The sequence below is a fragment of the Chiroxiphia lanceolata genome, chromosome Z (assembly GCF_009829145.1).
Source record: "Chiroxiphia lanceolata isolate bChiLan1 chromosome Z, bChiLan1.pri, whole genome shotgun sequence".
NCBI classification, from domain to species: Eukaryota; Metazoa; Chordata; class Aves; order Passeriformes; family Pipridae; genus Chiroxiphia; species Chiroxiphia lanceolata.
The window spans coordinates 60,651,465-60,678,629 of record NC_045671.1 but is presented as its reverse complement, the minus strand read 5'-3'; the positions used below and the strand labels follow the sequence as shown (position 1 = coordinate 60,678,629).

General features: G+C 39.2%; 1 protein-coding gene across 2 annotated transcripts in view; it reads left to right on the top strand.

Annotated features, from left to right (window-relative positions):
* Positions 1-15,464: 15,464 nt before the first annotated feature.
* KCNN2 (potassium calcium-activated channel subfamily N member 2) overlaps positions 15,465-27,165 on the top strand; it is a 76,631-nt gene continuing 64,930 nt past the window's right edge. Inside the window, exons 1-3 of one of the 2 annotated variants that reach the window (XM_032676027.1) lie at positions 15,465-15,592; positions 15,939-17,101; positions 17,259-17,354. In XM_032676027.1, coding sequence (XP_032531918.1) covers positions 15,571-15,592; positions 15,939-17,101; positions 17,259-17,354 — 1,281 coding nt within the window. In that variant the 5' untranslated portion in view covers positions 15,465-15,570. The remainder of the gene's footprint in view (positions 15,593-15,938; positions 17,102-17,258; positions 17,355-27,165) is intronic. The other variant, XM_032676028.1, reaches the window with a different exon arrangement.

Genomic DNA, 27,165 nt, shown 5'->3' with positions numbered 1-27,165 from the left:
ACTGAAGTTCAGTTTCTAGAGTTCCCGTTTATTATTCTTACATTTCCACAGCTACAAGGTAAGTACAACTGTTTTTATGTAGATTTCTAATGCTACTCCTGTTATATGAAAAAGAATTCATAGGAGAAATTAATATACAAAGAGGATTTGACTTGTCTTTCATTAACTGAGTATCTCCACTACAGAGGTATTTCTCTTTTTATAAGATCAGCATTTCTCAACACTGTTCCTTTTTTCCTCTTTTTCATTAATCCTTCTATATCTTCTCCTTTCATATAACTGAAATCTATATCGTCAGGTAAAACTGCTTCCTAAATTCAGTTCAATGAAGAACAGAGACAGAGTGCAATGGAATAGTAATTAAATCCTAAAATCTGAAACTTTTTTTTTTCTACTCATGATGAAAGAATGTTACGCACTTTTTGTAAATTGAAGAAAAATGTTGCATGAAAATAATTGACTGGCTGTCAATTAAAAAGTGACTCAAGGACCCTACTCCCTCCACCTCCACTGCATTGTTTTTTAATTAAGGCACTCTGCAATTACATATGCTTATGTATAAAACTCAAGCTACTATAGACACACAGAGTGATAGGAAAAGGAATTAAAATTACACGGTACTAAGGAGAAGGAAAAACTTTTCTGTGTATCATGCTTGATGAAACTATCACTTTTGATAAAAATCTATTCATGTTTCACTTTGAAATCTAATTGCTCTGATTATCCAGCTCACTCAGTCATGTGAATATTTGGCCCCCAAAGTCAGAAAATAAAAGCTTTTTAAGTATTTAGTTCTCCAGATGGTTTGCTGGAGGAGTCTCTTCTATGCCTACTGAAAGGTCAACTAGCCATCTAGCAGGGGTATTCCTGCCACATGCCTCACACCTCACAACAGGCAGAATAAAAATATGCTGTATTTTCTTGCAAAGTTTGTTCATATTCAGCTACCATTTCCCTTGTTTTATTTATTTACAGTATGGCCTTGACTGAACAGCAGTAAGATTGTTAAGGGTGCTATGTATCCTCTTAGTACTTACAAAAATAATCTGAAAGTTATATGCAGAGAAAAAAAACAACTCACTGTTAGAATTAATGGGTTTGAAATGCCCTGATGAAATTACTTGCTATTTTGCCTCAGTAAATGATTTAGTAAATTTTACTTCTATGCTCTTGCCACAAAAATGTCTATTTTAATGCTTAAAAAAGATTACATGGTTGGCTAAAACCCAGTAATGATTATTTACCGCAAAACAAACTTTGTTTCAGGGTCTTGTGCATTTCTACATTCTGAAGCTCCAAGTGTATTAAATGACCATGGCTAACACCATTGTATTTACTTCTTCAAGGAAATCCATTTTATTTTTAGATAGGGCCCCTCCTAAAGGGGAAGAAAAAAACCTGGTTCTTTCCCAAAATCAAATAAATCCAAGTGTACATTAATTCTATCTTTTATTATAGTTCTAACTCAGTTTTGCAGTCCTAATGTCAGCTTTTACTAGTCTGTAGTGCCACTTATCTTCCCAGGAACCTTTGTACCATATAGGCCATTTGCCAGCTGTCTGATATTGATGTAGTCTTAAGCAATAGGCTATGTATTCCACAGTTAGCAATTGAACTATTTCATCTTGAAATGAATATACAAATATTGGCAGATATTCTCTCCTTTATTTGTTTTCCCTATATCCACTTTTACTGCAAAATCAATATAGAATATGTATTTAAATTGTCCATCTGGATCTCTTCTTTACGGGGGACTTGGTAAAAGATGTAAGATCAGGACTCAAGGCTTTGAGGCCCTCCATCACATCTGCTACTTGATTATAAAGATGCTTTCACTTTCATTAGCCAAATTCTCAAGTCACGTGGTTTTGGGGATAGCCAGTACTAAAATCTTACATGTAATGATCAACTAAGCACCCAGCTCATATCTATGTCTGCCCAGAAGTGATCTTAAGTATTTTTTCTACCTCTCTCTCACCATCATGACCACCTCCATTGGACATTTTTGCAACACATTATGTATTTTCTCTCCTTTCCTCACTGCTCTTTTCAAAACAGAAGTGTTGCTACTTGTTCCCACAAATTCACTTATTAAATAATCTTAAGACCTAGAAGGGTCCCCTAGCCTGTGAGAGACCGTGTTACAGATCTGCATGATAAAATTTTAAATCCCACAGAGCAGGACTCTAATTGCTAGAATGTAGGGAAAGGTTTTTTCAATTATTCTTACTGTTGAAGAGAATAATTAAATAGCCATTGCAAAGCTCTGCAGACTCATGGCTGAGGAAGTCATCTGGGACTTGGAAATCTGGATTCCAGACCCTGTACTAATGAGTGTTTAAAGTTCGTTCTATTCAGACTTTTATTTCAGAAAACCCTCTAGGTTAGTGGCTAAAGCATTGAGCTAAGAGATGCACATTAAAGCTCATCACTCAGAGGAAGATATTGACCCTATTTGTTCTGCAACTTGGCATGGGCTGAGCAGATAAAACATGGCACAGGCACTGTTGCATCCTCTTTGTCATTTTTCTTCCTCCTCTACATTTTTGCAGGGAGTGGTGATGAATACTCTGCCTCAGGAAACAATTTGGATCTAGGATCTATCCTGAGTACTGTATGGTAGCATTTTACTTTCATGAAGTGCCATTGTCCCTCAGATGGCAGTTTCCTGCTGGCTATATCAGGTTCACATTGCTTCTCAGTTTTACAGCTAAGATGACTAACTCTTCCAATGCATTAAGTAAAGTTTCAAGTTGTAATTGGCAGGTAAAGGTTCTGGATTATATTGGTGGCTAGATACCCAAGAACTATTATAATGCTGAGAAATACAGCATTTACAACTACTGCTGATGTGGGGCACAGCTTTTGAGCCTATAGTTCATGTTACAGGGGTTGATATGCTCTGTGGTATCAGAGTGGTGGGTATACAGTTGTGAGCAGTTTCACCTGTTAACAATTTTAAGTATATATCATTTATGTTCTAGCGTAATAGAGTTCATAATTTTTATGAAATTATTGTAAAGATATTCTCAGGGGAGAGACAATGTAAACCCCAATCAAGAAATTCATCTACTAGAAAATTTTCTGAAAGCAGGAACTTACAATATGCAAGCTGCTCAAAACAGGCAAATCTTAAAGGGAGAATGGTGATGTAGGATACATAATACTTGCTTAGTGTAAGTGAGCACCTTTTTAAATTAATTTGTAAAATTAAGAAAATACCGTTACAAAGATAAGACTGTAAACTAATCCTAGTCTGAATTCTCTTCTAATGGCTTCTTCTTTTGCCAATGGTACTGTATGGTTCACTGATCCTTTAAAATTTCTCAGGTATCAGGATTATTATTACATCTTCATCCCAGTTTGGTCATGCACTTAGTGCTCAATTGGATCACTGGAAAAAAACTGACTGGAGACATGCAATTAAGTGGCCAAAAATCACCCCTTAAAAACTTCACTCTTGAGATATTCAGAGAATGGAGGGATTCAGAGAAAATTAAGAAAATGTAAAAAGATGTTTTAACAGAAGGTATAAAAATGCTTCTATTCCCCTTGACTAAGAAAATAATTTTACTTAGATTATTGTAAAAAGGGGATATTTACATCCATGATGGACTGGAAATAGTATTGCAATAAATGTTATTCCTACATGCAGGAGCTGTAGGGAAAAAATGCAAGCAGCCAATTAATGTTTCTGCATTATTATTAACTGCTTATTTAGAGATAAAGGCCTATTAGAATTCATCAGTGACCTCTTTCTTTCATGTTCTTTCAGTTAGTCAAAATGACCACGATTCTCTTCAGTGAAATAGACATAAAGGGATAATTTTAGTAATGGAAATTTCTAGAATTATACAAAAAATTGTTATCAATTAGCTCTATTCTTGGAGATTCCTAGAAAGCTATATTGCCAGGCAATTATACAAAGCTAAATTAAGGATTTGCTTTCTGTAAGAAGTAGACATAGTCTTATGCTTTGAATCTCCTTGCTTGTTTCATTCGTGAGCATGTTCATGCAATAAATGTATTCATGCAATCTCTTTACACCGAAATACAAGAGTACTACAGCAGCTGGAAAAACTCAGTATTATTAAGCAGTTCTTTAAATTTGTCCTTGAAAGTTCTTGTCTTCTAACATGTCTTACTTGTGTCCCCCATAATATTGTTACTGAGAAAGTACTCTCCGGTTTTCCAGTGCATCTGATTTTATTATTAAATGTCTGTTTTCATATATTTTCCTTCTTCCTGAATTAGCATAATTCCAGTTAATGTATCCTGTTTGTATTACTTTAGAAAAAGAAGTGCTCTTTACAGACCTGAGTTTGCTTGCACTGGCACTGTGACACTATTTTCCTTAACCTGGATTACTTGCACCTTTCTTCTGCCTAGTACTGAAAAGTAAAAGCTTGTACTAGAATTAAGAAGGAGTACAAAATATGCTAGCACAAAAGTAATTGACTTAGTTTTCAGAATTGCTAAGCACCTGTTCCAATTGTCAGTTTGGCAAAGTGTATCAGCCAAAAAGTTCCAAAAGATCTGTCACACTGCCTCCAAGTGTTTGACATAACTTGCTGGGTGCCTGAGTCATATTCTTCACAGGTATAGAAGAAACAAATCTGTCTTCTCAACTGCACTACTCTGTGATAAGTACATTTAGAAAAACTTGAACATTCATAAGCCTCCTGAAGAGTAAAGTGGGTTAATCTTGCTCATGGTATTTGCACATGCCTTAACAGGATAAAGGATGTTAGAGTGAGCTCATCATTACTAATAATTAGAGTTCTTTGCTTGGACTTTATAGATAAACTTGACAGCAAATGACATAAAAGCTAGGAACCTTAGGAAACTACTGCTTTAATGTAGCAATAAATGAGCAATTTTTAATCTTCTTTTACAAAGTCACCTGAGGTAGGAATATTACACATCACTGCAGGTAGCTCAGTGAAAAGCTTCAGAACGCTGTCACAAATAAAATGCATACAAAAGTAATAGGATGAAGAATAACAAGAATAACTTAGTAACTCTGAAGACACTGCAGTAGCCTTCTCTCAAACGCTGTGCTGGACATTCCCTTTCAAGAAGGGTGCTTCAGTTCTAAAGCTAGCCAAGAAAGGGATAATTTCCATTGGCCAAGCATAGAAAACACTTGTGAAAGAAAAAACTACATGTACTTCTTATTTCTTAGCTTTTTTGAATGGTCTTCTCTTGTAAAACACACTGTTGTAAGAATAGTCCTTTTTAAATAAAAGAGCTTAAAAATAAAATACAACAGGAACAAAAGAAACAGGACCTGTGTCTTCTTTCTTTTACCAGAAAAGTTAGCAGCAAGTAAATGAAATACTATAAATGGGATTATTCAAAATTTATAATGGGATTCTTTTTTCCTAAATGTGAACCTTTGCAAATTACTGTCTTAGTAAGTCTGAGTTTTAAATAAGAGAGATTAGAAGGCAGATGGTGTATCAATTTAGATTTATAACTAGTGTTTCACATAAGAGACCTTGGAAGAGAGATCCAACCAATCATATCATAGCCATCACTATCAAAACTACTACAGGGCACAGCTGAGACCACAAAAGCTCTACCCACCCTGTCAGCCTGCTGCATAGTGGAAATGCACTGGAAAGGGGCTCCTACCAGAGCTATGCTGGTCCCTGGCTGGGACAACAGCCACAGTTATCAGCCTTCTGTTACCCACATCATTTAAAGTCAGAGTGGACGCATTCCCTAGTTTCCTACTGTTGTAAACACTTGCAAGGGGAAGGGATTATCTCTGTATCTATTGCCAAGTCCTGAGCACTCTCCATATACCAAATCTCTTATTAGCTCCCATCAGGGATAGGATAGTTGCCTAAAACTGGAGCCAGGGCACTGCCTTCTCCCCATAGATTGCAAGGAGGGGAAGTCCTGGTGCTTACAGGCCTTATTTGCCTTCTCTATCCGAGCATGAGAGGAATGACACGTCAGCCATCTCCTCCAGGTGCTGAGGACCTAGATCAAGTCTGTAAAAATTACAAGATCTTCTCACTAGCAGAACTGTTCTTAAAGGAGCAAGTACCTTACATCAGCAAGACATTTTTTGTTTTTTGGGACTTAGGCTAAAATGGTATTTGTATTCTACATGGAGAAAATCTGTTCCCAGAATTTATCACTGGCATTTAATTACTGGTATTCTTGCATTTTAAGAAATTCAGTGATGGTAACACCTGAAATATAGACAATTTCTTTTGTATGCATATTGTATTTCTGGCCAAAACATCCTGTCTTCTTCTTGTAATTACACTTTTCATTTCCTGTGTCTCAGATATTTTTTTTAAACATCTGCTGTCACATCTATTTTGGAATTGCAGTGTTTTTTTATCCCTCATTACTATTCTTTCCACCTCTCTGCCATAGTTCCAGTACTCCTTCACAGTGACTGCTGTCTTGTTTCCATTTCTAGCTCTGCTGCTATGAGTTACTTTTATATTACAGATCAGAGACCAATAAGCAATACTGATCCACTTGAGTGGCTTTTAGCTGCTTACAAACAAATCGTTTACGAGCATACTAGTGGGCACTTTCATGCAAAGTCACATTCCACCTCTTAATAAACAGAAGTGACACTCTTCCCTCCAGTGTGCAACCACTTCTGTTGTTTTAGCACCTAACATCCCCATCTGCTTGCAGCCCTGATGTCACGTAAGTACACATGCAAACACACTGGCCAAGTTTGTGCCTACCATCCAGCAGCCACTTTTTTGCAAATGTAAATCACCACATTTCATTAGAAAATGACACCTATATTTATACATCTTTTTATTAATGCTTCCAGTGCATGATGTAGATTTATCATCCTCACCTAGAATCTGCAATTACACCTTCCACTGTCCACTAGGACAGTTTCCAAGAGTAAACATTTGAACTACAAAATATATGTTTACACCTGCACAGAGATACTTTTGTAGAAAGACACGAGCAAACATGCACTGGCATACACATTTGGTCTGTGCAAATACTTGCCTGTAGAAATGACAGCGTTACACGCAAAACAGTTGAATAAGGTTACCAGGGGTAAAACTGTGAATAATTTATTTTTCAACAGAGTGATTAGGTAATTTAGGTTCACATCAAAACAGATTTAGAAATTCTTTTTTATGTCTGACGAAACCAGAAGCTGTCAATATCACGTCATTACATTAAACAAACAAACAAAAAAAGTGGTTTAGTTTTTGCAATAAAGGGCAAATACATAAACACAAAATTTCATAGTAGGTGCCATTATTGTCTCCCTTATTCAGTAATGCTATTGCTAGACTAAGTCACCCAGCACATTGCAAACTTTTAATCGTCTGGATCTGTCTGGGAGATCCAGTCCCACAGGACAGCACAAAGTGTTTTGAGCAGAGACATTCTTTTTCCACCCTTTTGGTATTTTTCTGCATTGGATAGATAGCTATTCATCAGTGCAGGAGCAGAAAGGATAGTGTTCACCTTCAAGGCTTGGCTGCCAGACTTCAAGGGCATGAATGCATTCTGTGATTTTTGTTTTGTTTAACATTAAATTTAACAACCTCAGAAGGAGATAGGCAAAACCTTCTGTTCTAATCCCATCATGTGCAGAAGGGAACATGAAAGGGGTGTGAAATGGGAGCACTGATTAATAGTCGATTGCTTGAGAAAGCAGAAATGGGCTTTGTTGATTTATTTTGGTGAATAAACAAAGCCAAAGCTTTTATAATGTGGCTTTTTTTTTCATTAATGCCACATTTCACATTTTATAAATAAAGCTGTGGATATTTGCATAAAAAACAAAGTCTTTTTCCTTTTTCTGTTATGCAAAACATGCTCATAAAGCATAAATAATAAAAATATTTATGAAGTTGAAAAAGAAATTGCCAAAGCTGAAGTTGCTTTCCAGAGTTAGTAAAGATCACATGCAGGTACTTCAGATCATTTTAAACTAGCAGCCATGTAGCAGCTTCACGTCTTGGAATGACAGTCCTATCAGTTATATAGCATGTGCATGTGAAGGGCAGCAGGACAAAAACTTATACAAACTGACAGATGTATGTAAGCTGAATGACAAGTGAGTATGATGACATTGGCTTGTAGTGAAACTTCCTTTTCTTACATATATAACAAGAGAGATGAAATGCTGAATTTAATATGCAAGACTAATCTGCATGACTACAGATTAGGGTATTGTAAAGTATAAGCAATTCTTGAGTGTCAGAATAAACTTAGAGATTGCCAGATATTTCTAGCAAATACTATATGAGCCTCAAGACTTCAGGGCATTTCTGAAAGTAGCTTTATGATCTGTGGTTCAAAGTGTGTGGTCCCCTGAGCATTCAAATGTTGTTACTGCACTGAAGCAGACGTAGAAGTCTGATCATGAGAGTCTGTAGATGGCTAACTGGCTCCTGTGTCTCCTCCAAAAGGGACAGCACTAGATTTTGCAAGGGTTTAGTGAATATTTGCACACTGCTCTTGGAGAGGTGTCTCTTAAAGGGCCTCACTGCACCTCCTAGGAGGGTATTCTGTTTCTACTCTGATGACAGTGACTGATTTTTGGCTAGATTCATGTATCTTGTGTACACTCATTCTGAATGACCCAATGAATCATCTCAAATTTCATGGGTAGGCAGTTGTAGGGGGAGGGATTGGTTGTTCCTTCCCTCAGCTACAATACAACTTTATTTTTAGGACCTGCTTTCTGAGATGGAATACGTGTGTGAGTTCATCCAGGATGGCAGAAAAGAAAATCACTTTTTCTTCCTTACTATGTTTATATGAAGAATAAACACCCACCCAGACACATTTAGCTTACATTTAAGAGGAGAACACAAGGACTGATGGTATTCAAAAGAAAATGATTATGCTCCTTCCCCATAAGGAAAGCACTCTAAATACTAGAGTCATTGGTTAAGTGTTGGGCTTCCTCAGTTCATACTCCTGACTAGCTCAAGCTCTGCACACTGGGTTGCTAACCCCTGTAATCCACATGCTTGAACCCTGCAGTGGGGATCAAGTGCCTAGAAACCAGTCGGGTGGAGGTGCAGGTAGGTGTTGCTTCTCCAGCCTTCAGAAAACATGGCTTGCTGAATACTGGAATTCTGTCCTTGAAAAGAACTTTCGTTGCCAAGTAGTATATGACAATTTGATGACTTGTTGCTCTCAACACTGTCACCTGTATTGCTGTTTCCTGAGTCAGTACAGGAAGATCTCTTACCTATGTGCCTTGATCATTCCGCAGTAATGATCACAAATGAGAAAATATATTCCTACTATGCCCTGTGGGAGGCTCTCTTCTCCAGAGGACAGGCTTCTGTGGGACAGAAAAACTAGTTTTATGCAGACCAGCTTGAATACTCATAAATTTTCAATATTATTAAAATTATTCTGAGAAAAAACTTTCAGGACATACTTTATAACAGTTACAGCAGAGGTTTCATATTTAAAGTGAGAAGACCTTTTCAATTTCAAACTTAGTTTTGATCTTCTGAAAATACGAAGAATCTAAAATGCTGGTCAGGGTAAAAAAAAACAAAGTCCCATTTTTGCATCAGACTACTCTAATGTAGAATATATTCCGAATGTGTGAAGATGTGGAGAATAATAATTTTTTTTATAGTAGTTTTTCTGTTGAGAAATGGTCTGGTTATCCTAACTGTTTAAAGCAGTCTACAGTGTTATACATATTTTAGATGTTACTTTGCTAAAGCAAAAGCTACTAATCTCATATAGTGGGTTGTAGAGATGTCTTTTACCCATCTGGAAGGAATGAATTTCAATTATATAGAAACGTTTCTGAATAGGGTAAGACTTTATGGGCTATGTGGAAAGTCTTAAGCCGTTTCTCCTTAAAGAGTTTTGATAATTAAAACTGCCTAGTCTTTTCCTCAAACACACAGCTAACTTTTGGTCAAGTAGTATGGAAATATAAAGGATGAAGTAGAGAAGAATTATACTTCAGAGAATGAAAATTTTATAAAACTTCCCAGCACTTCCTGGAATATCACTTCAAATAGCTTTTTGGTTTCTGAGTTGCAACCTGAAGCACAGGTTGCTTGAGTAACTCCCTACTTTGACAAATTCTTCCCCGTCTTCTACCACCTGACCCAGAGGTGGTGTCAGGTAACATAAGCATCCTGTTTCCTCTGCAGCAGGGAAGGGTGAGAAGGAGGGGTAATGTGAAGGGGAGAGAAGAAGGTACTGCAGACAGGCCTAGCTAGAGAATAAGGAGTGAGATAGTATGTCAGTGCCTTCCCCATTCCTCTTCCCAAACTTGTTTCCTCAATCAGCCACCTCATAAACTAGAAAAATAACCACACAAATACAATTCAGTGTATACTGAGTAGGAAGTGGGACAGTAGGTAACATAAAACTGAATATTGGTTTTTATATTTTCCCTGCTTCCATTTGTTCTGCAAGCGCATAAACTTTCCAGACTTATCAGAGAGAGGTGATTTCTGCAAGCAGGACCACAACATACATTGACATTTGTGTGCATTATGAATGCATCCAAAAACCTAGGTGTGATGATGACAGCAACAAATGAACAGACTTCTGTGACAAGAGATTTGAATGTGCTGTGGAAATTGTTGAGTCTTTCAGGGTATCCGGACTGCAGAAACAAATAAAAAAGCTCCCAGTAAACAAACAAAACAACCAACCTTACATTTTATATGTTTTCAATTGGGAGGGCTGCTGACTGGAAAAATCTACAAAGCATTTAAGATTTGAAAGCATGATACACACCAAATACTTGTCAACTCATAAAAGCAAAGTTTATCTTTCACATTTTGCCTAGTAAGGGACCTTGTTATTAAGTAATCAAGAATGAATTTTCCAAATACAACAATACTAGTGCAAATCTATAGTAACTCTGCTCTCATGATAAAATGGAAGCAGTGATGATAAAGTACCAATAAAAAAATCCCTTATTTTTTAAAACATGGGTAAATGAAATTTAATTATTTAGAATTGATTGCTACATAACTCACAAATGACATATTTGTCTGAGAGAAAAAGCACTGCTAATATCTTCAATCTGTGCACTACCAACTTTGCAAGGTGTGCAAAGTAATCTTTTTTTTCAATGTAAGCACTGTCTCACTGGATGCAGTAAGTCAAAGTTCTTCAAATACTGCATTCTGCAAAGTTAAAAGTAAATTCTCACTCTTGATAATCCCACACACACTCAAAGTCACTCTGTGCTTTTGCGTAGGCTGAAACAGAAAAAGCTGCATGATGTTAGCATTTCAGTAATTATACTGAATTAAAGTTCTGTTACAAAACTGCATCAATTTGTGAGAATAATAAAAAGCAGTCTGATTAAACATAATGCAAGAGCCACCTGTGGAGCACCTGTATCACCTGGTCAGAGCAGTGTTAATATTGATGCAATTAGTTAGTAAGACATTCTTTGTAGGTGGCAGTATCCCTTGGTAATGACAAAAAAGCAAAGGCAAGAAAGGAAGTCGTTAGGTCTGTGTGACCTTCAAGTACTATAAAAATATCCAGAAAAGATGGGAAAGTGAATTAAGTGAAGAAATACTTTTACCAGGTATTTTGTGGACTGCATTCAGTATTTTCAACATGTATAATAACAATAAAAACCCTTTTTAGCAAAAAAAAAAAATAAAAAAAAGAAACTCCTCATTCCTTCATGCCCCTTGACTGGAGGAACTGCATGCAGCAATTCTTGATATTTCTGAAGCTGCATCCCTATGAATGAAGACACCCTCACTTTTGAAAACTTTGGTTACTGTTTTAGAGCTATCATCAATCAAGTGTCATTAGGTTTTGTACCCTATATATCCCAAATAGATGAAGGTTTTGAACTGGAGTGAACCTGCGTTTTCATAGGTGATATTTCTGGGGAAGCAGAAGAAAGTGCAGATTAGTCAAACTGTATAAAATCAAAAGTAGAAACAGTAAGGCATGCATCCTCTTGACATGTACCTGTAGCATCTGCATGGAGTCATTGTATTTATTCTCCTTTCCCCACTACTGTGGAACATTATCAAAAGGTCTTTGAAATGAGCACAGGTCCAGCAGGGGCGGGATTCCAGTTAGGGTATATAATTACACGACACCAGAAGTTGCTGGGCTGAATGTTAGAGGCATCTGGTGTGTAAAAGCCTTGTCAGATGGCACGGAGAAGGTAGTTTACACATGCGGCTCATATGGTTAGTTTCCATGCCCAGCATCTTGGCAGCTGTACGGCAGTCACTTGGTGTGGTCTCACTATGCATTTTTATTGCTGCATGGATACCCTTGAATGATCTTATGTTACCCTATTGCTGCTAGTGTTACCTCTGCTTTTATTAATGTGACTCTGCTTTAACTGAATGGTATCTTTCTGTGTATATATTGAGCTGTATACCCAATAGCTTTTTTTTGAACTGGTCAAGGCTTTTTCTTTTAATGTTATCTAAAAACTCCTAGGTCTTGTGCAGAATATGCTTTGAGAATGGAATTTCCTTGACATTTTTTCCCTATTCCTTTTTTTCCTTTTTGTTACTATCTTTCTATATTTTTTTACCTTTTTATGAGTGTAGAATTCTCAGTTATCTTAACAGGAGTCTGGCATTAGTAAGGACAATAGGGTAACAGCAAAAGTAGCTTTCTAATATCTTTTATTGTAGCCTATAGGTGTTGTATCTCCATTACATGTTGCTATGTGAGCTTTTCAAATGACTAGCCAATAGCTGTCACATTAAATATTTCATAGTGATTTTTTTACTCTCAAAACCACAATTTTTCTTGTGCCTGTTGTGTTTCCTGTCCTGCTATTGGTAGTTTTGCTCAATACTGCTCAACAGTATTTATCTTGTTCTTGCAATTAAGAGTTTAGACAAAAAAAAAAAATCTGTTTTTCAAATATCTCCAATGAGCATAAAGAATCAAGTGAGATCTGCAGTAACTATCTCTCTCTAACTTTATATTAAGGTGTGCGTGCACATGCGTGTAGACACACAAAAGCTTATGCGTAAAACCAACCTTTCTGGCAAAGCAGAAGCAGGACCTATAATAATCAGTAAGAGCAGTTCCATCCAGCATACAATGAAAAGATAGGAAATAAAAGCAAAGCTCCCAATCCCAACCAGATAATGTTTCTTCCACGGGGGTTCACTGTTACCAGTTTAGCATGATTTAGCAGTTCTGAGCTGCCACACTAATTAATTTGTGGTGCAAAAGAATGTAGCAATTCAGCTCACATGAAGAATAGATTTTATTTCTGAAAACAAATACACTCATTTTTTAAAGGAAACTTCAAAATTATGTTACAAGGGAAGACGTTAGAATAAATAGCACTTTTCTATTCTGTCCCATTAATCAGCATCACAGAGAGGAAGGTTTACCTCTTTAGCTCTGAAAATGCAAATTCTCAACAATTCTTAATAATACCTTGAAATTGTGATGAGATATCCCAGGTTGCACAATGGAACTCAAGTAAAATCCAAGCTGATCAGTTTTATAACAAGCTGTGTGATGAGTATGACCTCTTGTGTTAAACACGGGAATATTCATTTGTTTATTCACAGAATGAAACAAACAGGCAAGTAGATCGAATATCTAAAAGCTAGTAACAGCACTGCCCTTGCATTTCTACAAATAAACAGGGCAGCAGCAGTAGAGGTATTAAAATTGGCACCTGTGACTTCTACATATGAACAAGAAAAATAAATGCAATGATTTCCTCATATAGAACTAAGTTATCTTATATTTTAGTGTACCAATACTTTAAAAAGATATTTTTTTCCTTCTTCACAATTCTAATATAAGATTGCATGATCAGAATAGATGAAGTTACAGGACAGAGCCTTGGTGACTTCTAAATAAAACATGGAGATTTCTTAAATTTCTTAAAAAGCTTTCCACAGTAAACTAGCTCATGAGGACTTTACCTTCTGGTAAAGAGAAAGCTTAAAGGAAAGTATCTTTAAGCAAACATTAAGGACACAGTATGAACAGAAAAGGAAAAAATGAAACTTAGGCCTACCTAATATTTAACTAATTCACAGAGCTCATATTTTGAAAGCATGCTTCAGCATCGTTTCTATGTACAGAGTGATAAAAGCCCGGGTTCCCTGAGATTTTAATTTTCTAAGATCCATGCACTTCATGTGTGTTTGAAAACACAGGCAAAATATAACCAACGAGATGGAATAACAATAGTGAGTTTTTTCAAACAAACAATGCAGTGTCTGAAGCTGTATTAAACAGCATGGTCATTCTTAAAAATAAAAGCACCTTTTTTGCTTGGTCATTGGTGCTGTGGGGAACTGAGTGCAATCAGAGCACCCAAATACACTTTAGTGTAATTTCAAAATTAAAGTGTTTTATCATCATGCAATAAAGTGTGTGTAGATTTTTATTCAAAACTTTGTTATTAGACAAATTTTGAATTATCACAAGGCATTATGATGTTGTGTATCACAAATACTCCTATTTATGGGTGCTTTTTCAAAATAACCTACACTATGTAAACATAGTCAAGTTTAAATTTTGGTCAGTCTCTAAATAACCTATCTATATTGTAAAACCATGATATTTACTACATTAGTGAGAGTGGTGTGATTGTGCAGGTGCTATGTGCGCTTGCTTTAAAAGGTACACTTTGATAGGAATTAAGTCATTTAAGTTTCATAATACGGCATAGTTAAAAACTTTATTAATGGCAGTGCCTCATTCATACTTCTAAACTACAAGTCACTCAAGGGTTTCAAAAGAAATTGAATATCATGGGAGATAGAAATTAGAAGGATCTTAGAAAAGCTTAGTGGATTTAATCTTGAACATTACTGAGAAGTTAAAGATGTAAGAAAACCTTCCATGCTATAAAATTTTGCAGCTGATTTTCAAGCTGTAAAAATAGTGCTGCCCAACTGTGCGTGGGGGGAAACAAACAAAAACAACAACAAAACCAAAAAAAACCAAAAAACCCAAACCAAAACAAAAAAACCCACCACTCTCCCCCAAACACCACGCTGTTATAATCTCGCCCAGGTGACAGGCACAGCTGGAACACGCTTACCGTTCTACTCATTCTTCCCTTAAAAAAATCTTCCTTTAAATAAACGCAGGAAAGAGACTTTACCTGGTGCAGACATTGCTTTGCCAAAGGGAGTTGCAAAAACGGACTATTCAGTGAGAGTCTAGGAGGAAAAGGAAGGGGAAGAGGCAAAATGGACTGCACCGACACTGTATGCCCGGGAACCGGAGCCGGAGGGCAGCGCAGACAATCCCCGGTCCCGTTTCACGGGAGAGCTCCTACCGAACCGCCAGAGCGGCTCTACAGCCCCAAACCACTCCCAGCCTCTCCCAGGCGCTCACACTCCGGCGGCGGCTTTCCCTTCTCCCGCGGAGGGGAGAAGAAGCAGCCGGCCGAAGCCGTGTGTCCTTTGGGACAGGCTCGCGATGTGCCGGGAAGGGTTTCCCGCTCCCCGCCGGGGCCGCGGCCCCTTCCAGCTCCGGCGGCGGCGCGTCCCGGGCGGCGGGAGCGGAGCGAGCCTGACGCTGTGTTTTGCAGGGCGGCGGCGGCGCTGCTGGACAGCTCCGGAGCGCGACGCGGTGCCCATGTTCCGGAGGCGGCGCAGATGTAAGCCGGGAGCCGGGGAGAGCCGCCGCGGAGCCCCTTTCCCGACGGGCGGGGGCGATCCCAGCAGCGAGCGAGCTCCCCAACCCGGGAAGCCTAGTGTTGCCCCGGCGCGGGCTGAGGCAGCCCTTTCCCGCGGGAAGGGGGATCCCCGCAGGAGGGGGGAGCGGGCAGCCCTTACCCACGAGAAACGGGATCCCAGAGGGCGGGGGACGCGGGCAGCCCCTACCTGCGGGAAGCGGGATCCCCGCGGCCGGGGGGCGCGGGCAGCCCTTTCCCGCGGGAAGCGGGATCCCCGCGGGCGGGGGGTCCCCGCGCCGCTCACGCGCGGCCGGTCCCGCCCCTGCAGGTGACGTGATGCCCGTTGTTTTGGTGCGCCCGACCAATCGGACACGCCGGCTGGATTCTACGGGAGCCGGGATGGGCCCGTCGTGGCGGCAGCAGGACGCTCCCCTGCCGACCATCACGCATTGCGCACGGTGCACCACCGCCCGGTCCTCCTGCGGCTTTAACGGCCCGGGAATGGACGCGCCGCGCCACTTCCCGGCGGGCTTCGGCCCCGACCAGCAGCAGCAGCAGCAGCAGCAGCAGCAGCGCCCGCCGGCGCCGGCGCCGCCGCACTGCCAGCAGCACGGCCAAGACAAGCAGAGCCTCCTCCAGCAGCAGCAGCAGCAGCAACAGCAGCAGCAGAGCCCATGCCTCCAGTGCAACAACTGCGCCTACTACGGGGCTGCTGCGGCAGCCGCGGGGGATAACCTGCCCCTGCTGCTCCGCGCCTCCTCGCCCCTCTCCGGCGCCTTCCGGACGCACTCCTCGCCGCTCTCCTCCGCCGCGTCCTCCCGGCAGGGCAGCCAGCTGAACGTCAACGAACTCACCCCCTCCAGCCATGCCGGCGCGCTCAGGCAGCCTCACCAGTATTCCCAGTACCACCAGTGCCATAGCCTGCAGCAGCAGCAGGCAGTCAGCCCCAGCAGCAGTGTCAGCAGCGGCAGCACCCACCACCACCACCACCATCACCACCACCACCACCATCACCAGCAGCAGCAGCAGCGCCGGGAGAGCAACCCCTTCACCGAAATAGCCATGAGCAGCTGCAGGTACAACGGCGGCGTCATGCGGCCCCTCAGCAACCTCAGTTCGTCCCGCAGGAACCTGCACGACCTGGACTCCGAGTCGCAGCCGCTGCAGCCGCCGCTCGCCAGCCCCGCTGCCGCCGCCACCGCCGGCAGCCCCGCCGCCCCGGAGATCGTGGTCTCCAAGCCCGAGCACAACAACTCCAACAACCTGGCGCTCTACAGCTCCGCCGGCCCCGGCCCCGGCCCGGGCAGCACCAACAACGGCGGAGGCAAGTCCAGCAAGAAGAAGAACCAGAACATCGGCTACAAGCTGGGGCACCGCCGAGCGCTCTTCGAGAAGCGCAAGCGCCTCAGCGACTACGCGCTCATCTTCGGCATGTTCGGCATCGTCGTCATGGTCATCGAGACTGAGCTCTCCTGGGGCGCCTACACCAAGGTACCAGCCCTGGCGGCAGCGGGTCCCACTGCCCGACGGTGCGGACACCGTGGGACGGTGGGTGCCGCCGGTCCCCTCCCCGGGGCCGGGGTGGCCGTGGGGCGGACCGGCCCCAGCGCGTGGGTCTCTGAGGGACGGCGGTGTCTTTCTCTTGCAGGAGTCGCTGTATTCCCTCGCTCTGAAATGCCTTATTAGCCTGTCTACGATTATCCTGCTTGGGCTCATCATCGTGTACCATGCAAGGGAAATCCAGGTAAGATTTCCTTGTGTGGATCAGGAAAAGTTCCTGGTTTAGATGGGGGTGTGAGGTGGTTTGTCCAGGGGTGCAGTGGTGGTAAGTACTGGGCATGTCCCACTGGTTCAGAAAGCATAAGTAGTCTCTCCATGCCTGCCGAAGTTGGTGAATGGACCTGGAGACAGGGCAAGATAAAGTGGGATACAAGCCAGGGAAACTCTGCTTGGTCCGAAGTTCTCCCTGCTAGGGACTGTTGCCTGCAGTTATACTATAGGATCACTTTGCCCTGAGGTTATAACATGCTTTCTAGGTGACATGCCTACTGTCTCCTGTAGCAGATGTACAGCAACAATCTTTTATTTCCCAATGACTCAATTTCATGCTGTGCGTTTTCTCTTGACAGCATGGTGAATGGTTTTCACTGTGCAAGGTATGTAATCTTCACTGCACTGTCACTGATATGAGGGTCTAGGAGAGTGTTTAAGAGGAGGGGGAAGACTGATGTTTGACTTGTTTTATTTAATGATGCAGAGCCTCTAGGAATGTGACCAAAGAAAAGTGTCAGGAAGGGTAGGGCTAAAGGTAAGAGGAACATAATGATTAAAGCTGTAGAATAAATCTTACAAATACTGTCACAAGTTCTGTCCAAGTGACTTAATTCTAATTTCAGTTTTATTTTTTTTGACCAAGACATTAAAATTTGGTATTTCAGCTCAACTGAAACATACAACAGACAGATTTCAAAGTTTTAAAGACAAAAATACCTTGTTCTCTTTTGCTTTTTCAGTGCTTTTTACAGTTCTTTTTACAGTGCTTTTTACAGTGCTTTTGCTTTTTCAGATTAGAGATCCCTTGAGCTGAAAACTGAAATGTCAGATTTCAAGGGCAAAGAAGACTTTTGCCCTGATTAATACTGATCAGTTAAAAAAAAAAAAAAGATAAATTAAGAATTGTATAGTACCCTGCTTCTGTGCAAATGAATGCTGTAATTTCAATGTGAAATGGTACCATAGTCCCCTACTTAGGGTAATGTTAAAGAAGTATTATGTTGCCAGATTGGATCCTGTTGTGCAGACCTTGCACATGCAAAACTTCTTTTACTGGCTCAGAACCCAGTTTCTCTGCATTAATATCAAATATATTGAAAGCTGTTTAATGATATTGTACTCAAAAAGCAAGTGTTTTGAAGAGAGAGCATATTTATAAACTACAGGAGTACTTATGAAGAGGTCTCTTCATCTGTATAAAAATAAATAAGTAGCACTGCTGAAGTGTGGGAGCCTTTTCTGGTGTATCATCCCACAAGTGGTGCTTCAGGCATGAAGAGCAAAGCTGAAAACAATTCCTCTGTAAACGTCTGAATTAGTCTATGCGTTTTCCAGAAACCTTAAATTGAAAATTTTATGGAAGATAACCAAATAGTTGTAGGTCTCTTTAAGCATCAGCTTATACTAAGTAGTTACTCCAAGATTCAATTCATTGCTGTTTTTTTTTCAGATAGAGAGTTACAAATTTTCATTATCTTAGGAATTAGATCTCTTAGGGATCAGAAAGAAACAATAATAAAAAACTGAAGTTGTCATTTCACTTTGGTTTTTTTAACTGACTGTTTTAAAGAAGTTCCTCATTTATGCAACTACATGAAAGGAGCTACACAATCATGTGACTTAATCATGATTAATGTAGTTTTCAGTGCTGCCTGACTGTATAGAACACAAGTATACCTGCCTGTAAAAGACCAATACCCCGTGTTTTAGCATGAGAGACACCAAAAACTGCAGTAGTCATGACAGGGCCTGAAGTGAGCTGCAGCTTCAAGAGGTTCTGTCATTCATGTTGAAAATGAAAGGAAGTTCTCTGTTTCAAGGAGCTTGTTAGAAGGAAAGCACATAGTACTTCCCTTAGCTATTAGCTGTCTGCTCTGTTTTGAATTTATGCATAGTCTGTTTTTCTGCATACACTTGACTTTTAAAAAATTAGGTGAAGAGTATGTAGAGCAAAAGCTACCTCCATCCAACAGTTGTAAAATTTACGTTACATTTGAGACCTGAAAAAAATAAGTACCTTAAAAATACTTTGGCTTAGTGACTTATATAATCTTCACCTGGCAGAAGAAAATACTGGGTAAATCTGATAATGTAATGTTTGTTAAATAACCTTTAAAGCTGACTGTTTTCTGAAGGCAGACATGCCTTTAGTTCAAGTAAACACCTTGCTATGTGCGGTAGAATGAATGAGGTTTGTAGAACAGAACCCACAGATGGTTGGTTGTGCCCAGGAGGACTATTTGCACCAGCTATTTGTCAGTCCCATTCCAGTTCAAATATTCCTTTCTGATTATTGTCTTCTGATTATTGTCTGAAACATATTTAAAGATTTTTTTGTGGTGTAAATAGGCAGGAATTCATTGAGAGAGGAGAATTTGTTCCATAGAAGACAAGAAGGCTGCTGTATTTTGCTTGTGGTGTGGTGACTTTCATACTCTGGTAGAAGCAAACCAGCCTAAGCATAAGTAAAGTTTTCCACAAAGCATGAGGCAAAAAAAATACTAGGAAACAAAGAGCTGACACTTTAGTAATTATTACTGATTGCTGGATGAATACAGAGAAACCTCTGGTGACCTAAAATGCTGGTGAGCGGAAATCAGCTTTTTCGTTCTTTTCAATAACCTGTGACCATGATTTATTGGTAGGGAGATCGAACAACCATGCTGCAAAGATGTCCATGGGCCAGTGCCTAGCGGCACAGCAGGTGGCTTTAGTCTTCCCATTGATACAATGTGACTTGTACATTTTGCTTTGAAAACAGTGAGCCGGTCAGTTAAACCAGACTCCAGAGTTTGCCTGTCCCAGACCTGCTGCGCTTTTTAAAGACATTGGCAGGGAAGTTTATAAAGGCTTGCTAATATTCTTCCCAAGCCGACAGTGATATAGCGACGTGAGACAAGTGAGTTTTCTTCTTCACCTTTTCCCGCGGTTGATGTGCGGTGTAGGAGCTGGAGCACTCCGAGTATCCCGGCGGTTTCCGCGCCGCCTGTTCAGCACCGCGGACAGCTCCGCGCGGAGCGCCCGGCCCGGGCGGCGCATCCGTCCCTTTCCGCCTCCCCTTCAAAACCTGTTCGCTACACAGTTCTGTTTATGGGCTCTCTGGAACTTACAGGGCTCTGCATCTGGCCGACCACAGTCTCCAGAAGGGTGGTAGCTGCAGTATTTAGACAACTGTAGGAATGTTGCATAGTCTTGTAAAATACCGTAAATGTTAAAATATTTTTATCAAATAGGTTTTCAGTGATGGCAGTGTACTAAATTATTCTGTATAGCTCTAAGAATTTAATAAATATAAGTTAGTGTTAAGAACACAATAGAAGTCAGATGAAACCAGTTGGGTTCAAGGGCTAATTCATAGCTTACCTTACTGTTTCCAGAAGAGAGCATAAAAATTACAAGCAAGTTTGCTTCACATCCTTCCCCCTTCTAGAAAAAAAATCCTAATGAGCAACAGCAACAGAGATGAAATTCAAGATAGTGACAACCCCAAAATGTGTGTTCTCTTTTTGTTACGTTGTTGTCATGCCTATAATACTGTTAAAAACATCACCCTTGAAAGGTAATGAAATATGCATTGCTCTCTCTCCAAGCTTGTGTGGTTGTTGATTCAGTTCTTCAGAGGAAGTGCTTTGTGTTTGAAAGATCAATGGGAAAAATGTAATTATCCTAATGAAAAATCATCATTATCCTAGCCTAGAACAGGTATTTCTCTGACTGTTGCTCCAGTTGAGAGTTTGAAGAGGTGAAAGACAGAAGAGCTAAAAAGACAACATGATCCAATTATCATCATAATTTTTGACGTATAAATTATCCAATTCATGCATAAACAGTTTGTTACTTAATAATATTTTGCATAATTAAAGCAGAGGCAGAAGGTAACATAATTAAAATTGTAAAATCTGTAGAACTTACTGTTCCATTCCACATTTCTCTAGTGCAATATGCTGTTAGATCCATAAATAAAATTGAATTTAAGAAAGTTTTGGGTGGCAGTTCATATGGTAAAGCTACAGTTTTTCTACTTTTATTAAAAAATGGACCTCTTTGTCTGTCTCTAGTACTGCTGGAGGTAGAAAAGCTTTTTAACCATGCACCCCTGAAGTTCCACTGGCACTTTCTTGTATTACTCAGAGCAAAAGGTTAAAATCAAAATTCTGTGAGATTGCCAGTAGGAGCAATTCCACCTAATAGTTATTGAGAGATGGTGGTCAGTGGAAGAATATATCTGGAACACTTCTCTTTTAATGCTGGATTGCTTAGTGTATCCCTTGTGTAAATAAACATACTGCCTGTCCTGAATAATAGTAACCTGAGTAATGCTAACCTGTACTCTCTTGGACAGCATCTGAGCCTCTTTTCCTTCTCCCTAATGCAGATTTTGTCACTCGTGCAGAACCATGATAGTTGTTGCTATTTGTTAGAAGTGAATAGAAATCAGTAGAATTTCTTTTTTTTAACATCAGTTGAAATTTTTAACCACTTCTGAAATGTATTGCTAGTTCATACTTTGGTAGAATTCCTGTGGAAAGTCTTGCAAACTCCAAGGTTAAGGTTAAGCTATTGCTTTCACAGCAGAACCTCCCAGGGCTCCAGGGAGAGAGCACCTTCAATCCCTGGATGACTCTGAGGTGGTGGGAAAACGTGCTACTGATAGGTTTGGAAACTTCCAGTCTTCATTACCTTTATAAAAAGTTATCACAGCTGAGAGCCCAAATGCCTTTCTGAAGAATCAGAGTCTTCTTCTCCCTGTGCCTGAAAACTTAGAAAAATGGAACAGGCAGTATCAGGTAGCAGCTAAGAATGGTAATAAATACGTATCTTGACCTGTTTATTGTGCAGATAATCCCATAATGCGTGATGGTATTAAACACTGTTTACAGGATCTTCATTATCTTAGTAGCATCAGTGGAAAGTTTTGCAGTAAAAATTTTGCACTCATGAACCAAAGTTAAGCTTCCTTACAGTTTCTTTTCATAAGAAGTTATGGATATTCTGCATCTTATTAGCTGTCTTGCTGGCAGTCTGTTGACTTTGTGCTAAGTCCAACTTACATTTGCTTAGGTATAGTGAAGCACCAGAGATTACTCACACAGGCTATAGATCTTCTACTGCAGAAATGAATGAGATAGAGCACAGAGAGCAAGTCTGGTGAAAAACTGGTGAAAATCAAGAAATAAACCTCAAGTGGTCTTTATCCTCATCTGAAGTCTTTTGAGAATTAGTGATTTTTTTTTCTATTTGTTTTAATTGGTATTGGATCAGGCAACAGCAAAACTCATTGCGTAGCAGTTGATCCAGGATACAATAACTTTATGTACAGACTCAAAAATTCTCTTCTACCGATCAGGCTTACATTTCATATATGTCGTGAACAGCAGAAAATAATATAGGAATCCAAGGACACCATGTTTGCCAAATTAACACCATATCTGTCAAATTAACACTTTAGAGTGTTTTTGTGGAAATGCTTAGTTTTAATTCTGTTCAGTACATTTTTGATGTGTAGATCCTGTTGATGTAGGTAAAGTTATAGCTGCCCAGTGTTTCTGAGATGTAGCACTTTAATGCATATGGCATGGAAGACAGGCTGGAAAATCCTTTAATAGTGATCAACCTCATAAGGGCATTAAAGTTACATGTGTATTATGCCTCCATTTCCAACAGGCTTCATTAGAATGTAGGAGGAGGTGTTACACTGAGTGATTGGCCTGGCCATACCTAGCATTATCTATTCATATCTGGCATGGTTTTGAGCATTTTTTAATGAGACTGTTGGGAGTTTATCAAGACATAGTAGTGCATTATGAAGTATGAGGTATGTTATTGCCCATATTAGAGGAGAGAGAACATTTGTAACCAGAGGTAAGATTCTGGGTTTGTATAAATTGTGTAGCTTAGGTGAAAGCAAAAGATACTGCTGTATACAATCTTGGAGGCATTCTACGTGCCCATCTTACTGTGAAAGTGTTGTCCATGCCAAATCTTTCAACTGTGAGGCCTTCAGATTAGGAAATTCTATCAGGTACTTGACTGCAGTTTTGTTTTGCCTGAGTTTTAAGTGAAAGTGTGCCAAAACTGACAAGTGTAAATTAATGCTTTTTGATTCTGGTTCTGGTTTGTATATGATCTACTAAATGAAGTATCTTGGGCTTTGAGTTTGATTTGAGACATATTTCTCATATGTTTTGAGCAAAGATCAGAACAGGAATGGCTGCTGTTTAAGACTTGGGAGAATTAAAAAACTGTGTGGAAGCTTCTATGCAACTTCAATCAATCGTTTTCCCCCTTGATGATGAAAGTGTTGTTGTTACACTCCCTTACTAGAGGATGAAATACTGCTCTGAGCCTATGAAGCTCCTTTTAAAATATGAATTGTCCATAAAAGAAGAATCTGTAATTGATCTTGTAATTAGCTTTCAAGTAAGCTGGATGTATTGGTCACTATAAAAAGTTTCCACAGCTCTGTTGTATGGAAAAGAGAAAAGTTACACATCATGAGAACACACACAAATAGAATTTAATATACCTTTTTTCATGCGTGGGGTTTTTTGTTTGTTTGTTTAATAACATAAACTATGTTACATTGAAAAACATTAATGGAAAAAGTTCCATTCAAAAACTAGGATATGAGAAATACCTATGTCTCAGTCTATTTTTGATTAGGTCGTGTAAAATTACTTTGTCCCATTATTTTAATGAAAGCCGCATTAAGAAATTTCTTCTTATATCTGTCGAAAGGTCAGGAGAGACTGTCATGAGAACATGCTTTACAGCTTAGAAATAATTCTTTTGTAAATGGAGTGGTGAAACAGGAACATTTTATACTTTAAAACGATTTATGTGAACCCAGGCTTTTGCAAACTGAATTGTTCAGTTAATATCATACATAAATATTTTCATAGTTGCAGGGTGTCACATATTTGTAACTTGATTCATTCACCTTTTCCTCTTGAACAGTTTGTGCAAATGTGCTTTTCCATCTGTGTGAAAACAGTCCTTAATAAACATTGTTTTGTGTTGGCATTTTAAATGCTAAAGGGTGTGAGTATTAGATACTTTGTGAAGGAGTGAAGTGAGTTCAGAAAAGCAATGTGTGCATCTTCTAAGGTGTTTCTTTATCTTTCATTTTGGTGGAGTCTGACAGATCTTTTGGAAGTAGATTCTTTTAGAGGAAATACTAAACCTTTTCATGACAAATGGAAACATCTCTGTTAATTCTATGTAAAGTAAAGCCAAAGGGTAAGCCTCAAATAACTTTATATTTTAAAGTCACTGCTCTTAGTCTTTTTAAGGGTAGTGTGCTCTGGCATTTGGTTTTTTGTTTTGTTTTGTTTTTTTTTCTGTAAAGAAACATATTAAAACAAAGACATTTTGTGTCCAAATGGCAGCTTCTAAACTTCTGTGCAGCTTTCCAGATGAATAGGATAGAGCTGGGTTCTGTGTTATGTAGCTGACCAACAGCTATATATTGGATACACTGTTTATTGAATTCTAATTGAACACAGTCACGAAGTTCCTGAAGGCTGCAGGAGCCATCAAGGTCAGAAGTAGAGAGTTAAAAGACTGTACATATGTGACTCTTAAGTATAATTTGTATATATATGTAAATATATATATATATGTATGTATGCTTGTAAAAGAGCATATTTGAAATAAAAAATAATTGAAAAGTAAATATATATGAACTCATATCCATAGATTTTATTGCCAGCTGTGGATAAAGAGCTTCCTGAGCTTTCTTATCTGTATTCTGCAATAAATATTGTTCCTGGTAGTATTTCAGAATGTAGCTGTGTATCTTCCATAAGCAGTTATATATCAGTTCTGTGGTTTGATGGGTAGATGTAAGATAGCCTGAAAAAAGGAAATGATTCTACAACAAATATTTATATTCTAGTTTTCACTGTCAAAAGGAATTACCTGGACAAGTCCTCACATTTTTTCTGTCACTTAAATGATATTTTTACAAAAGGGAACACTGAGACCAAGAGTTCAAATGCTGTGGGATGGCTTTGTAACTAGATTTGAAGCTTAGGCTTGCCTATCTTCTAGTCTTATGTTCAGATCAGTCATTTGTCATGTAAATAAGGCACTGTAATTGCCATCCAGCTATGCCTATAACTTTCAAGAATTATATGCCTGCTTTAGCAGATGTTCCAAAAATTGCAATGTAAAATGAATGCAGTGCTCTAGAAAGTGTTCTAATGAGATACTATTGGAAATCTTTATGAAGCCTTTTATCCCTATTAAAGTTGTTTATTCCAGCTTTCATAGCTCTGCAGCTTCTTTAGGGGCAAGTGTATAGAGACATTCACATCTACCCTACCCGTGACCTCTCATGGTAGTGACTTTCACTAGAATAATACATTATGAAGCACTTTTTCATATTCAGTCATTTGACAAAACTGAGATCCATTCTAGGTAATGACTAATATTTCTTGTTTTGTGAAGGTTGTTATGCTTTTAAGAATATGACCTGTTGCAGCCAGAGAATGAGGCATGTCTTTAAAAATGAAAATAACATAGTAACTTTGATTCAGTCTACACCATTGCATTGAGAAAATCCACATACGTAGAACTCTGATTTCAGTCTGGGAACCTGGAGAAATACTGAATGTCCAAGTGTGGCTAGACAGCATAAAATAAATTATCTCCTACCTAAACAAATAATAAAAATTACTAGAAATAATGATTCCCAAGCATTCACTGATAACATCTAAGTTTAATAAAGGATTCATCAAAATTGTTCTTACTTTTCTGATACAATAGTAATTACGATTTTTATGCCAGTCATCAACAATTGAGCTGTATTTTGGCTTCAGAAAAGGATCTGTATTTGTGAGTATCTAAATTAGTGGGAATTTTAGACCATTTCAATTTAGAGCATCCTTATTATATGTTAAGAATTTGATCCTCAACACCCTTATTAATTAAATATTTTGTCAGGAAGACTTGAAAGCTCTTGAACAGAGATTTATTTATGAATAAGCTAAGGATGCTCTTAACCCACTTTTCCTTTACCCATTGAACTACTCTCTCCAGTAGCCATAAAATTCAGTTTTGACCATGCAGCTACTACACCCAGATTGTAGTGAGTTCCTTTTATTGTAGATTCCTTTGTAGTATACTACCCATGAGCTGTGCTTGGGTTCTGCATAATGAATGGGCTGATACAACAGCAATTCTCGTCCAAATTAGAGTGTAACTGTAAAGGTACCCTGTGGCAACTGCTGCAGAGCATAATCCTTATCTGAATGGTATCAAGGGTAAATGGCTTCACACTAAGCTCACCTGCTTATTTTGTCCTCATTCAGGTTTAGACTTCATGGTAAAAGCCAATAATTTGCATTCTGTTGTGATTTTCACATTATGATAGTTTAGAATAACTAGATCTTTATGTGGTAAGATAGGACAAGTGCTGGATCTGATGTATTGCCAGTTCAGTTTCAATATAGTTTCAAGACAGTTTAATGGCAAAATATGTAAAAAAGATATTGATAGAAGACTACCCGTGGCTAGTCTGACTTTCAGATTTGGTTGTCAGATAGGAAAATGTTTGGTTCTCAATCTTTATGTGCAGCCATATATGAGTAGACGTTTGTCTACCTCCCACAACAAAACGGGATGCAATGGAGCAATTTAGTAGTGTGGTTGTCAGCTAGCAGACCATTCTTTTCCCTTATCATTTGGCACTTGGAAGGAAAATAAAAAAGATAGATTCTTTTATATCAAGCCTGTGATCAGAGATGTCATCTCATCCAAAATTAATAATTCTTGTGTTT